General features: G+C 47.2%; 2 protein-coding genes across 2 annotated transcripts in view; both read right to left on the bottom strand.

The window, feature by feature from the left end:
• The window catches only part of SLC5A3 (solute carrier family 5 member 3), a 16639-nt gene extending 11069 nt beyond the window's left edge, over window positions 1-5570 (bottom strand). Inside the window, exon 1 of the mRNA XM_042810354.1 lies at window positions 5483-5570. The gene's annotated coding sequence lies outside the window, so the exon portion shown is untranslated. The remainder of the gene's footprint in view (window positions 1-5482) is intronic.
• The window catches only part of MRPS6 (mitochondrial ribosomal protein S6), a 45670-nt gene extending 39964 nt beyond the window's left edge, over window positions 1-5706 (bottom strand). Inside the window, exon 1 of the mRNA XM_042810355.1 lies at window positions 5483-5706. Within this exon, the coding sequence (XP_042666289.1) occupies window positions 5483-5527 (45 nt within the window). The 5' untranslated portion in view covers window positions 5528-5706. The remainder of the gene's footprint in view (window positions 1-5482) is intronic.
• Window positions 5707-14100: the final 8394 nt, after the last annotated feature.

The raw sequence follows: 14100 nt of genomic DNA, 5'->3' as shown, positions 1-14100 counted from the left end.
GGACTTACATTATTAAAAAAATACATATTATGTACTAGAAGAAAACAAGCGTATACACACATTCATACTTGAATTAATTTAGCAGACAAGTCTAACTGATACAAAGGACATCTTAAAAGTCTGTCACTCTTAAGGTTTTTGTTTTTTGTTTTTTTTTTGTTTTTTTTTTTTTTTAAACAATGGAGAGCGATGATGTGATTTTATCAGTACAACAGGTTCTCATTTATGAAGGATAGAATACAAACTACTCCCATGTTGAAGCTTACAAGCCTCTATCTGATCATATATATATCTGATGTGTACAGATAAATGCACACACACACACACAATGAACAAATGAGAGGAGATGCACAACCAAGACAGAACGGCACAGTGCTGAATAGGTAGCAGGAGCAAAATGGGGAATTCTTATCTTAGAAGTTTAAGCTGCCACGTCTATCCACTAAATCCCTCTGAAGTCTGTTGGCCTCAGCATAGTCACAACAGCCTGCTCACAGCCCTGCCTCTACACTCAGGCAGCTCAGAAGCTAAGGAAATGAGAGCTGCAGAGTAACCGGCCCATCCTATTACACATATTCAATCACTGAATAAGCCTGTATAAACCAAGAGACTTTTGACTATCTTAATTCCTGCCATCATTTTAGTTCTCACTTCAATTTTGCCAAACACATCTTGCTAACAACTATCTGCTATAAAAAGGTTTAAACTACTTCACAGAAAATAACAATCCTTCACCTCCTCCATATCCAAACCAGGCAAATATCACACACTTGGCAGAAACTTGCTACTCTCAGATCCTAGGAAAGAAAAATGGCAAGTGTCAGTGAAGAGGGTATCATTCTCTAACACTGTCTGCATCACACAGTTCAAATCCAGTAATTCTGACAGTAATGCTTAAGGCAGAAAACAAAAAAGCTGACTCTTATAGGAGAGTCAACTATAGACCCTGTAGCTTTCCAACCCTCTCTTTTGGTTCCAGCTATTTGGCCTTCATTCCAGCACCTCCCCCACAGAAGTCCTTTCCCTGCTACACATAATATCATGAAGAGCCTACTTCAGCCCACTACAAAAGTCAAAGGAAACAGAAGAAAACTCGTAATTTCAACCAACCAAACGGGGGTGGTGGTGCAAGAGCGTACAGGAAAGGCATAATTCATGGTAAGAATAGGTGGGTTTATCAAAAAAAAGAAAGAAAATAAAAGCAGTATCTGCCTGCTTACTGCCCCCCTCACTCTCTTCTCCTTTTCCTAGCAACTAAAATATCAAAAGCCCAATTGCTGCAGCTGCCCACATAGCAATTAAGCATAATAGTCAAGATGTCAAGCAACACTATTGCCCATTACTTCAGCTTCCTTAAAATAGAATGATCTACACAGCAGGTAGACAGTTTCTGAAAAGCAGCAACCTGCTCAGAAGACAGCAAACAAGTGCTGAACACCAGTTACACTTTATGAGTATGCTGGTCAAACTGAGAGTCCAAGTGCACTGCAAGGCTACTGAGGTGGGTGGACAGGCTCCCTAGCTAAGAGAACGGTTGTAATAAGGTAAACAGGTGTTAAATCATGAGGACTTCACTACAGATGAAGTGAGGGAGAGCACAGAAACAGGTTGCCCAGAGAGGTAACAGATGTCCCATCCCTAGAGACATTCAAAGTAAAGTCAGACAGGGCTCTGAGCATCTGATCCGGCTGTAAGTGTCCCTGTCCACTGCAGGGGCGCTGGACCAGACGATCTTTAAAAGGTCTCTTCCAACTCAAACGATTCTATGATACTAATAAAAATACTGACACACTTTCCCATTTTCAGCAAGATCGTCTACTAGAAGTTTTTTTTTCAAGTGCCCATTCTCTGCAGCTGCAGTCACAACGCTGTTCTGTCGCAGAGGGTTGTCCCAACTTGCCAGTCGGGCAGCAGCAAGCACAGCACGGGGATTCCGCCTGCTCTGTCTGTCCTACGCTCCCCAGGCTGCCGGCTCCCGCGTGGGGTGTCTCGTATTGCCGCCCTGCGGTCGGCCTGCAAAACAGCAGCAGAGCAAGAGGAAGCCATTTCCAGCTCTTCCTTCCCTTTCCCCTTCCCATGCCCCACTTCCTTTCTTCCCCAGACTCCCAAGGGAGCTGCAGCAGGACCAGGAGGGAAGCCAAAGGAAGGCTCCCTGCAGAACAGCTCATTTTCCAGAGGCCAGAGCTCCAGCACATCCACCAATGGGTCACTGTCCCTTCCTGCTGCCAGAACCCCCCTGCTGAATGCTCTCCTGGGAGAAAGGCAGAAATAATTAGAAAACCATGCTCTAAACTTCACTATTTGTAGCAAAATACCAAGTGCTATGTCTTTATTCTGCATCCCTACTTAACACACAACTGCAGCCTTTGACTCAGGCTCCAGAATGTAAGCAGTGCACCTTCACACACACATCTCTATGCTGCTAAGAGCTGGCGACAAACCTGCTATCATGCTATTGTTCACTAGCACTTTGAATGTAGAAAGCAAAAGAAAGAGGCAGAATTAACTACTTCCACCATAACTCTGTTACCTCACTTCTCTAGTGAACTGCCTTTGCAAGAAATCTCCTCCTACTACCCAACTGCTCCCACTGCAGCTACTTCTCAAATACAGTGACACCACAAACAAGTGTCATCGTCCCCCCCCCCCCTTTGCCCTCCCCCCCCCCCCCCCCGAAATGAATATACTTGGGAAGCCCTTTTAGAGATTCTCATTAATTAGGGTTTCTTGAGAGCCAGAGTGGGGTCTTCGCTGATTGAGGACACAGCCCATAAGAAACTTAGAGATCTTTGCTACAAGTCTGATGAACGACTGCACACCACCTACAGGACAGGACAGGAAATGGCTCCTCAGCTCTACCCAGAATAAAGCCACAATCCCTCAGATCAGCATACTGCATCAGTTGGCAACAGAGTTTGAGTTGCGCAAGTTTTCCCTCCTTCCCCTAAGCTTTCAGGTACTGTGTTTTTACAGCAACAGTAGGAAAGCTGGAGAGACTGAGGACATCTGCCAAGCACAGCAGGGACAGAGAAGAATGGGATGGGATCACAGAGCCACACTGAACAAGCAGAGTCCTGCAGCCACACAGAGGTCAGCTGGATGTGAAGAAGCCTTGCTGCATTACACACTCTATCATTCAGAAAAGAAGCCACATGCAAGAGAAGAATGAGGGACCACCAACTTGAACTCAGAAGTACAAGGGAGCAAAAGAACTTAAAGCAACAGAATTGATTTAGGGGGAGTTAGTTCTCCCTACGTCCATGCAAATGCCAAGGTAACTATGAAAAACAACTGTGGGTGGGGGGAACCCCGCAGAACCACAGCACTTGCCTGTAGTTCTTGCCAGAGAGAGAGCTGTGAAAATCCACCAGACTGCAGCTCTGAGGTTTGCACTCAAGCTGCTAGGGGAGCCCATAGGAGTTAACAGTGAAGCATAAGGAAAACAGGGCAGGGGAGCTACTAGATGAGAATGGGTATCAGGGACAGCAGGGGACTAGCCAGCCCTCACTCAAGCTCAACCTGAAACAGGTATAGAGCTTACGGCCACAGCACAGAGGGACTGACAACCTTGCACACGGAGCATCTGCTTGGGATGGCTTTATCAGAGAGCTCTCATTAAGAGGAAATGAAATTTACTCAGCACTGTGTACAATTGCTTCAACTTCTGCAGGGCTGTGCAATTTCAGGCCAAAATCAGCTCGATTTAAGTTAGTACCATGCTTCAGATTACACATCATTAAGGAGTTATATGAGCAACCCATCTGCCAGGATCCAGCAGTACTGTGCAGCATATAACCAGCATGTACAGAAATTTGTTTCAAATGTACACTGCACATGAAAAGGAGTAGTAGTAAGACACTTACTGAAAAGCAAACCAAGAAAACAGCACCTAGAGATTAACTACCTAGATTTTAGAATGATGACATGGGTAGGTTAGAAACAATAATATTCCTGAACTAAAACTTGGCGTACAAACACACAGCTTACAGGAGAAAAAAAATTAAGATGCATCATTAGGAAAGAATATACAAGGAATCAAAGAGAGAAAAATTGTGGATGTTAGGACTTCAGTGCATTAATGCACATTGGGAGCATCCTACAACCAAGAGCCTATCTCTGGGTCTCAGTGCCAAACACTAGGCACTGAAGATGTTCTTCCCCCAACGCAGCACTCCATAGCATCCTTTCAGAGCAACATTTCTCCATGCCTCACTATGCCACATTTGCTATGCTTCCTGCCCCATTCTGCCTTTACAGTGCCTGCACAGTACAAGGCATCTGCCACATTAAGAGCACAGCCACAAAAAGCATCCCATCCTCGTACCCAGGGCTCACACGGGTACCAGGCTGAGCGCTGCTCCACGAGGGGGTGCAGCGATATCCCCAGCTTTGTTCCACTTGCCGCAGTTCTCCACTAGGGGACTCACCTGAGAAGTCTACTACAGCTCCTGCAGTTAAGCCAAGTTAAAAAAAAAAAAAAAAAGCCAACCCTGACATGTGGATGCTACATGTAAAATGAATGGAAATATACCAGTATATGTAGCAGATGCAATGCGTGAAGACGTGCGCCCGCAACTACGGGAGGCACAGAGTAACGTCACTTTGCTCCTCAGTGTCCTACTGCAGATGTATGTGCTCATAGAAACAAAGGTGAAATGCGACAGCAGGGGGTAGAACCAGGAGGGTACAGGCTACGGGTGCTGCTCCATGCCAACCCCAGCCCTGCGTGTGGCACTGAAGGTAGAGATAAGGGCTAAAGGAGGCACTGGGGAGGGACTGCCGTGAGCTATTGTCTCCCATTAGAGGGTCTCAGGTATTGCGGGATGCTGTTATTTTATCGCTATTTCCACATGCAGGTATCACACAGCCCCGAAGGGGCTCTCGCAGAGCACCGCATTATCCCGCTCGCTCACACCACCGCTTATCACCGAGCCACCGAAGAGCACCAGCCGTTGGCAGCCCTTCCAAGGGGCGATATCGCTGCGGCTCAACTGGTGGTAGCAACGGCAGGGTGGGGGGGGGGGGGAACGGAAAAGGGGACAAATCGAAAAATTAACACTAAGATCCTCCACCCCTTCCCCCACCAGCGGGCCGCAACGGGGATACCCGTGTCCGGGCGCTGCAGGGCGAGGCCCGGGGGCACCGCAGGCGGGGAGGTGCTCGGGGCAGGTGCGGGGAGTGCCCGGGAGGCAGCGGGGACCGCGGGAGGGCGAAGCCGGGACTGCGCTCAGCCGGCAGCTGCTTACCTGCGGGGAGAGCCGCGCTGCGACAGCTCCCGGCGGGGGAGGATTCGGAAAAGGGGAAAGAGATAAAGGGCCGGGAGCCGCGCACAACTCCGCCTCGAGAAGCGAGGGAGGGCCGGGCGGGAGCTGCTCGCCCCGCGGACGGGGCTGGATAGGGTGATAGGGGGAAGAGAGGAGCCCCCCGATTGCCGGTCCCACCTGGCCGGTCCCCTCCCGCCCGTCGCCCCTCCCTCACTCACCCTTTGCATGGCTTTCAGGATCAAAGCCAGTTCATAGCGGGGCATCGCAGAGCTCGGCCGTAGCGGGAGGAGCGGGGATTGGCGGGACACAGGGGAAGAAGAGAGGGCGGCGGTGCCGGACAGGGAGTAACGGAAGAGGAGAGGAGGAAAGCGCGTCCCCGGCTGTGCTGGCGGGCACTCCCGCCCGCGCGGCTCCTGGGCTGCACACACACCGAGCAGGCGGGCGGGCGGCGCGGCTTAAAGGGCGCCGGCAGCTGCGCACGCTCCGCCGCGCCGCCCCCCGCCCGCCGCAGGCACCGCCTCCGCCGCCGCGGCCTCGCGAGCAACAGCCCGCCGGGGGGCTGCCCCGCCGCCCCTGCCCCCGGGGTGCCGAATGGGGGACGCCCGGCACCGGGGAGGGGGCTCTGAGTCGGGCGGGCCGAGCGGCGGGGCGGGAGCCGCCTCTCCCCTGCGGCGGCTCCGGGCCTGCGCCCGCCTTCCCGCCGCCGCGGTGGTGGCGGCTGCTGTGGCTGCTGCAGGGAGTGGAAATTTCCACTGTGTCCGCCCCCTGCTCCCCCCGCCGTGCACACACGCGCACCCGAGACCGCACGCGGCGGTGGAGAGAGCGGTGCCGGGAAGCCTCCGCGCCTGTCCCGGGGCCGCCGGTCCCGTGCAGCCGGCTGAGGTGCCCGCAGGTGGGCGTCCGCAGACACCCTTCCAGAATCTTCCGCGGCCCCGCCGGGGTGATTGTGTGGCCGGGGTGCATCTCAGCCAGAACAGCCTCACTGTTGTGTCTTGCCCACGTGGTTGGGGTCGTATTGCTCCATAGCATGGGCACATCCCTCTGGCACACATACTTCACTCACGTGTATGTACCTAAGAACATCCCAGAAATACAGCGCTGGAGCTGGATGTATAGACGCAGCTTGTCCTGAGTTTCTGCCCTGAGTTTTGACAACCTTCTAGGCTTCCTGTGGCACCCGAGGTGCTCACGGGGTACTGAGGCAAGATCTCTGCAGCACAAGAGCATGAACCTTCCCGGCCAGCACAGGCACAGCCCACTGCTGTGGTGCCAGGAGGGTCCCCCACTGCCTGGGAAAGGCTGTTGCTATGTGGTTGCTGCTGTGGACGAGCAGGATTTGCCTGGGCCTAAAAGCAGCTGTGGGATGAGAGGCAGGAAGGAGAGCAGGGCCACCTGGCCGTGGCTCAGGGTGAAGAGGAAGCAGGAAAGAAGGCAGCCGTCAAAATTAAAGAACTTTAATGAGATATCCAGGATCCCAGCACCCCTATTTATTACTGCATAGCCCTGTTCCATCCTACAGGCTCTCATGCTGGAAGTCCTACAGTCCTCTAGTCTTCTCATTAACATTGCCTCCAACAAAGAAAACCTCTTCTTTTAGCTCTTTTACATACAATCTTAAACCTCCCCTTGAAACAAAACCTGAATTCATACCTCACTCTTCATCAACATGTGCTCATCTCAAGCACAAGCTGCCGGACTACAACCCTGCTCCATCCAGAGGGTCCTCAGTGCTCATCCAGGAGCCGCAGCCATGCCTTTCTCCACCAAAAAAAAAACCAAAACAAAACAAAAAACCTGCCATGAGCTCAGCATCACTTGCTTTCTCTGCATAGTAATGATATAGTGGCTGGTAAAATGAATCCAAGATGTAAGTACTGCTAATTGAAAACTTTTCTCAACACTTCGCACAGCAATTTGTGGCACAGCCAGCGCTGGTGATGTTGCAGGCCTTCACCAAAGTGGAGTTGTAAGTTATTCCCTACAGGTGGTATGAGACAGCACCCACACAGGCTTTGTTTCAGCAGCCATTTTTTGTGCCCCGCTGTTAGCTGTCAGCTGTTCAGGCCTAATTGTCCGTGTACAAGTATATTCCCAGTCTACACCCCTAAGCTCAGGTGTGCTTTGGCAGTAATTGCCCTTCTACCAGCTGGCAGGTGTAACTGCCTGTTCTTGCTGACCTTCCCTGATCGTTTTGATTTGGTTTTGTTTTGGTACAGTGTTGCGCAGAATGAGCTTGTTTCTTCTTCTGAACAGCTGCCTGGGTCCTTCCAGAGGAAATCAAGGTAGTTTGCAAATGGCAGTCCCCATGGAGGATAGAGGCCAGGTACCCCACCATACAGACATGAATGGATGGCACTTCCCACCCCGCTGCTGGTGGTGTAGGTGCACATGAACCACACTGTTTGCATCCCACAGAATGAAACCCCTGTACTCTGCTGCTGTACCTGCTTCAAACACTCATTTTCCCCCCAAAAAAGCACTATGTCCAGTTCCAGTTCCTGAAGTCTTTCTCAGAACTTCATGCAAATCCCCAAGATTATATCCTGAAATTTCTAGAACTACTCATGTGCTAATACTTGATCTCAGCTGCGTATACATTGATATTCACCATTCATAAGCACTTTCAATTACATTTGCACACCCAACCCCCACAGATATATACGTGCATGGGTCCAACAGGCCCTCCTCCTCCTTTATTTATGAACCTCACCCAAACATCTCCATCCTCCAACACTTCATCTCAGGATCCCACCAACATAAGACTGAAAACATGTGTCCAGTTATATCTGTGCTGGAGATTTGTACATGAGATCTAGTAACTGTGCTCCTGGATATATGCTCTGAGTGAGATCTTTGCATTTGGGAGTCTCTTGATATGCACATTAGCAACACAGATACAGTGTCTGTGACTGTGCCTGAATGCTGCACATATATGGGCCTCTGCTCTGGTGTATGATGCCTACCTGTAGCTGTGCACAGTTGAGCCAACTGCTATACGCATCTGTGATATCCTCTATCTTTGTGGGAGTTCCTAATGCTTTCTGATTTTCTCATTGCTGACGCAATGTGTTCACTTCCACTTTGCATCTTGAAGTTTGTTTGTTCCTCAAAGCACTACCCAGAAGTATCCGAAGACTAGGAAAGTCTCATGTAACATTTAAAAGCACAGAGATTGTGGAGGAAGATCTGCAAAACAGTAGTGAGCATGCTCTAAAAACTCAGACAGCAAATATAAAATATTTTTAAGAAGCAGTAAGTGTAAATATATGCCCTTTCTGGAAAGGAGCTCTGCAGAGAAGGCCCTGGGCATCCTGGTGAACAACAGGTAGGCCGTGAGCCAGCAGAAAGACCTGGGGCTGCTCAGAGTGGAGAAGAGGGGACTGAGAGGGAGGAGATCTTATCTGTGCTTATAAATATCTGAAGAATATGACTCAAGTGGTTGGAACAAGGCCCTTTTCAGTGGTACCCACTCACAAAGCAAGGGGCAGCGGGCACAAACTGGAAAACAGGAAGTTCCATCTAAACAGAAGGAAAAACTTCTTCACTTTGAGGGTGACTGAGCTGTGGAACAGGCCACCCAGAGGGCTGGTAGAGTCTCCTTCTCTGCAGATACTGAAGATCCATCTGGATGCTTTCCTTGTGACCTGCTGTAGGGAACATGCTTTAGCAGGATGTTTGTCTTAATGCTTTATCAGAGGTCTCTTCCAACCCCTGTGATCCTGTGATTCTGTGATTTTGATAAGGCACAGGATAAAAATATGCCCTCCTGCATTCTGCATGCATATGTAAATGAAAAAGTAATTTGGGAAAAAGCTTTTGGACATGTTTTGGAGAATAAAAATGCTGTGCAGTATCCCGTAGACACTGATGAAGAAGCTAGTCCAGTATCATAGAATCATAGAATCATAGAATCATGGAATCATAGAATCATAGAATCATAGAATCACAGAATGGCCTGGGTTGACAAGGACCACAATGATCATCCAGTTTCAACCCCCTGCTGTGTACAGGGTCGCCAGCCACCAGACCAGGCTGCCCAGAGCCACATCCAGCCTGGCCTTGGGGGAAAAAAGGAAGAAAAAATGTTCTCCTTTTGAAAGCTCAAGATGATCTTTAACAGCCTCTCTAAGCATAACCATACTGCACTTCCGTGATCTTTCCCATGATTGAATATACCTCATTTTCTAATAAGTTCTCTGTGCACCACATAAAAGCTAATATTGTCCTCTTAATAAAAGCTTTAATTTCTAGCTGTGATACATCACACAATACCAAACCAAAATCAGAATTTACCACAGGTCTAGTACTAGGGTGTAGCCCATCTTCATTTTCAAATCTGGACAGATTTCCAGTGTTAGAAGAAAACGGAAACCAACTGTGGAAAGAGTACTGCCATATACTCGTGTATTGCCAAGTGTCTTATTTTTATTTGCTTGTACTGGTGTTTGTCTATAGATGTAGACAGGGATACAGATACGTGCCTTTTCTCCTTAATCTCTACTCACCTTCTTGGTAGGGTTTGCAGCTGAGCGCTGTACACGTGAGGCAGCAAGAGGTGAACTAGCTAGTGTGAAGTTATTGTGGGAATATCTGCATGGCTGTGCAGCTGCGGCAGTGATTGTGTTCCAGACCTATCCCAAGCAGGTGGTGGGTGGAGCTGGACCAGAGATTGTTTGATCCCCAGGGAGCAGGTGAGCGAGCAAGGCTGAAGGAAAAGAGATTGTAGTAACAGATGTGGCTGTGACAGTATAGCTCTTAGACACATGGGGAATTTTGTCCTTGGAGGGAGGACTGAAAGGAAACAACTGAGAAAAGATTGAAGGAAAAATGAAGGATAAAAAAAGGACAAAGTCCTGGGTAAAGAGCCCAGAGCTGGCATGACTGAAACATGTAGGAAGGAATGCAGAGGAAGCTGGGATGTGATGCTCCCAAGCTGGGAGTGGGATCTAATGAAGAGATATAGAAAGGAGACTGGAGGGGGAAGAAAATGTAAGAATGGATAGAAAAAGACTAGGATGGAGAAAGCTGTCGTGAAGAAGAATAGGGCAGGGAAAGATGGGGTATTAGGAAGCTGAATGAACTGTGCTAGAAGAAAGCAGGGAGAATCAAGTATTTCAGAGTTTGTAATAGAACCACAGATCTCTGGATACTTGTTGTCCCTGTCCAGTCTTGGATGAAAAGACACTCTCATCAGTTTCCCTGTTAGTTTTGAGTGGCAGGGCTCTCTGCCATGGATCTAAAGGCTCCAGCCCCTATGACATGTACCACAGTATGATGCACAATGGAAAGGTTTTACTTTTCCTTTTACTGCTTGCTTTTTCTAAAAGCTAGCTAATTGCACATATGGAATCTGCTTTAAATGAGGATTAGATTGCAAAATCAATACTGCATAATGAGTATTATTTTATCCTTCCTCTCACTTGCATATGCATTTTCAAATAATTGCAAATAATATAATTGCATACTATTCTTTCCATGGGATCTATGCTACATTTACTTCTCGGAGTGGGACTGGTCTGGAGCTGTGTCAGGAACTACATGGTGGAAAAGGCCGCTGTCTGTAACAGTTTTTTCCCTTTTTGTTTCAGAATAAACATGCATTAAGTGACACCATAGGATCATGAAGAAGGATGAGCTCTTGGAATAGCTGAGCTCTGCCTTTGGGATGAATTCAGCCCCTTCTTTGCTGCGTAGTTCTTGTACCACACTTTTCACATATGGCCACAGATTTCATGCTCCTGCTTTCTGGATCTCTGAATTGAGATTTTGTGGTCTCATTTGTGGAAGTGCTGAATGATCCCAGCTGAAACCGAATTCAGTTGGTGCTAGGTATGTAAAGTGGTCTGAATGCAGAACATATCCTTGAAATAATCAGTTGATTACCTGTCTCAGACTGAGTTGTCAGAATCTACAAGACATTAAACTCCAGATAATTATAACCCATGCCAAAAGCATCATACCCAGGAGGTAACAATTTGTAGCTGGTGATTATTTCCTATAGAAAGGGGAGGAAGAAGCATCCTTCTGCTGTCCAGCCTGATACCTCAGGACGTGTCCTGATACTGCAGGAAGTGTTCTGCTCACCAAAAGCCGAAGTCCAAGAAGGTTCAGAAAAGCTGCTGGGACTCATCCAGCCCTCACACAGAGACCCTTTACCACTCCTCTGTAAGTGTGTTTGTGGTTCTGCCAGGCTGAACCACGAGCAGGTCAAACACGATTATGTGGAGATGGGAGCTATAGTGGAGGGGTCAGGAGCTCTGTCAGGGCCCAGTTCTTCCAGACAGGAGCGCTGGCTCTGGCACTCTGGAAATCAGCGTGTGGGTGGGGAGGAAGACTCATAAGGAGGCTCAGGTGAATTTTCAAGAATTGCTGAATGACAGGAAAAAAAATAAAATGGGTTTGGGGATCTTAACTGTGCAAAGAAGGCTTTGAATTAAAAGCTAGGCAGATCAGTGGTATGGGTTCAAAGTTAATTGCAGCAAATGGTAGTTAATGGGGAAGACAGGATGACAAGGAACACCTATAAATGCATGATCTGGTAGGGAAAGACCCTGGGAAGAAAGCTTCAGAGCCGCAGCAGACATAATATCCATTTTGATGCCCCAGTGTATGAGCAGCAGCTTCTTTAAATCTCAGTAAGTGGCTCATTAGCCCTCTGATGTGGTCATACACTGCAGCACAGTAAGGACAAGAATCAAAGAATAACAGGAGCCTGTAAGAATGATGTCAGAAAGACCAAGGCAAAAAAAAGGCAATGTAATTAACAAAGAAAAGCAAGGTTAACAGGAAAGCACTCCTATATGTTAGAGCAAGACAATGGCAGAAATATGATCTACCCTTGAGCCAGGACTGAAAGCCAGTAAGAGGCGACAGAGGAAAATTCGAAGTGTTTAATGTCTTTTTCCCTCTTTGGTTAAAAGCATTGACTATGACCAGTCAGGTAACTATTAATGTCTAAAGCTAAGTAGCAGGAAGGATAGAACACACTAGAATTGGTCATTTTCCAGCTGGACAGACCTGATAGACCTCATCTGAGGGAACATGAAAAACCAGCTGAAGCAAACCGAGAGCCATTAGGGACCCTTCCGCACATTACCTGGAGATCAGAAGACTGGGGATGGGCAATTGCAGTACCCATAGTAAGAAAAAAAATGAAGGAGTTTGAGGAGTATAGGCAGAGAAAACAGCCTAACTTGAATTCCTGGAAATAAACTGAAACAAGATCTACAACAGACTTCTTTTGTGCATGGGAGGTAATGAAAGGATATGTAGAGGCCAACAAATATTTGCCAGGAACAAATCATGCTGAACCAAGCTAATTTTCTTCTTTGACAAGTAGCAAGTCTTATGGACAACAGATATTACATATCTTGACTTGAACAAGGTTTTCAACACAGTCTCTTGTGATTTCCTGTAAGGGAGTTAAAACAAAACTACTGTAGAGTGGACTCAGACTCACAGCTACTTAAAAAAAAAAAAAAAAAAAGCAACAGAAGAATTATCATCTGTTCATTGCTGATGTGGAATGATTATGGAAAGTAGTTTTGCAGATGCTCTGCCAGGGACTTGTACCACTCCCTATTTTTGTTATGTTTTGAAAGATGATGTAGAGCGTACGGTTATCAAATTTGTTGAGAAAGTTCTGTGAGCAGGATTAGCATCTTAATCGATTGAGGAAATGGTCTGAAAACAGAAGGATTCAGTAAGTTTGGGTATAATCTAATTACATTTAGGCAGGAATAAACCCCTGAATGGAGAACAGCCAGAAAGGCAAAAGACCTGCACAAAAATAGGTTGGGGGTTTTGGTATATCTCAAGCTGACTAAGAATTAACAGTGCTATACTTGTGTGGAGAAGCAAGTCATGCTGAAATGTATGAATAGTTTAGGTGAGATGTGAAAGAAATTCTTCATTCCTGCTTAGCACTGGTGAGATCTCAGTGCAGAAAACAGACTTGCTTTTGCCACTGGACTCAAGAGGAGCATAGGCAAATAGGAGAAGTCCTAGGAGCGACAAAAAGTACTAAAAGTCTTAAGGGACTGACCTTGGAGTCCAGTGTCTAAGAACTGGATTTGTTTAGTCTAGAGAAAAGAGGACTGAGAAGAAACATGATAACGGTCTTCAAACATGTAAAAGGCAGCTGCTCACTGGAAGGCAGTAAGTCTCGACTCTTAGAAAAAAGCAGTGAGCTTATGTAGTATCTAGAGTTACAGTTTTTGTAAGGAAAAACTTCTTAGCTAGGAGGCTACAAAAGCTTTGGTGCCAGTGGAGGTCATCGAGACTTTAGTACTGATGATTTGAAATGTCTCTAACGAAAGGATCATTGTGTGTGGATGGGAAGGGAGATACCAGAACTAAGGGCAAGAGCTTGTCAGCAAAATAACTTGCAGACAAATATTTGAAAGGCATATGTTGCATCTGGAGCTGGGGTTGTTGCGTTATGAGAGTATCATCACTGGGAAAAGCATCTCCAGCTATCACTAAGTTTTGTCCAGCACATGGAACTTCAAAGGAGGGAAAAAGGAACTGGATCTTAAATGCAAACTTGGAAAGGTTGCTGACCCCTAGAACATTTCTTGAGGCTTCTTCCTACCTTCAACAGTTGTAAATAAACACAGACTATGCCAAAATGGCTAAATTACTGCTACAGGGACTTCCTGTTACATGTGAAAAACAGATATTAAGCCTTATTTGAAAAATTATCTTACTTACCTGAAAAATTTTTCTAGTTACATCATGTGCGTTTCTGGCTTGAAATCCCATCGCCTGGGAGACAAGCAAGCACTAGCATTTCTGCTTTATGAGGAGAATGAAAGGTTTTGTCATGAACCTGAAA

The sequence above is a fragment of the Centrocercus urophasianus genome, unplaced genomic scaffold, assembly GCF_019232065.1.
Source record: "Centrocercus urophasianus isolate 14NV4802_14NV808 unplaced genomic scaffold, USGS_Curo_1.0 seq_12, whole genome shotgun sequence".
Lineage (NCBI taxonomy): Eukaryota > Metazoa > Chordata > Aves > Galliformes > Phasianidae > Centrocercus > Centrocercus urophasianus.
The sequence above is the reverse complement of the archived record's forward strand: the minus strand, read 5'-3'. Positions and strand labels throughout refer to the sequence as shown.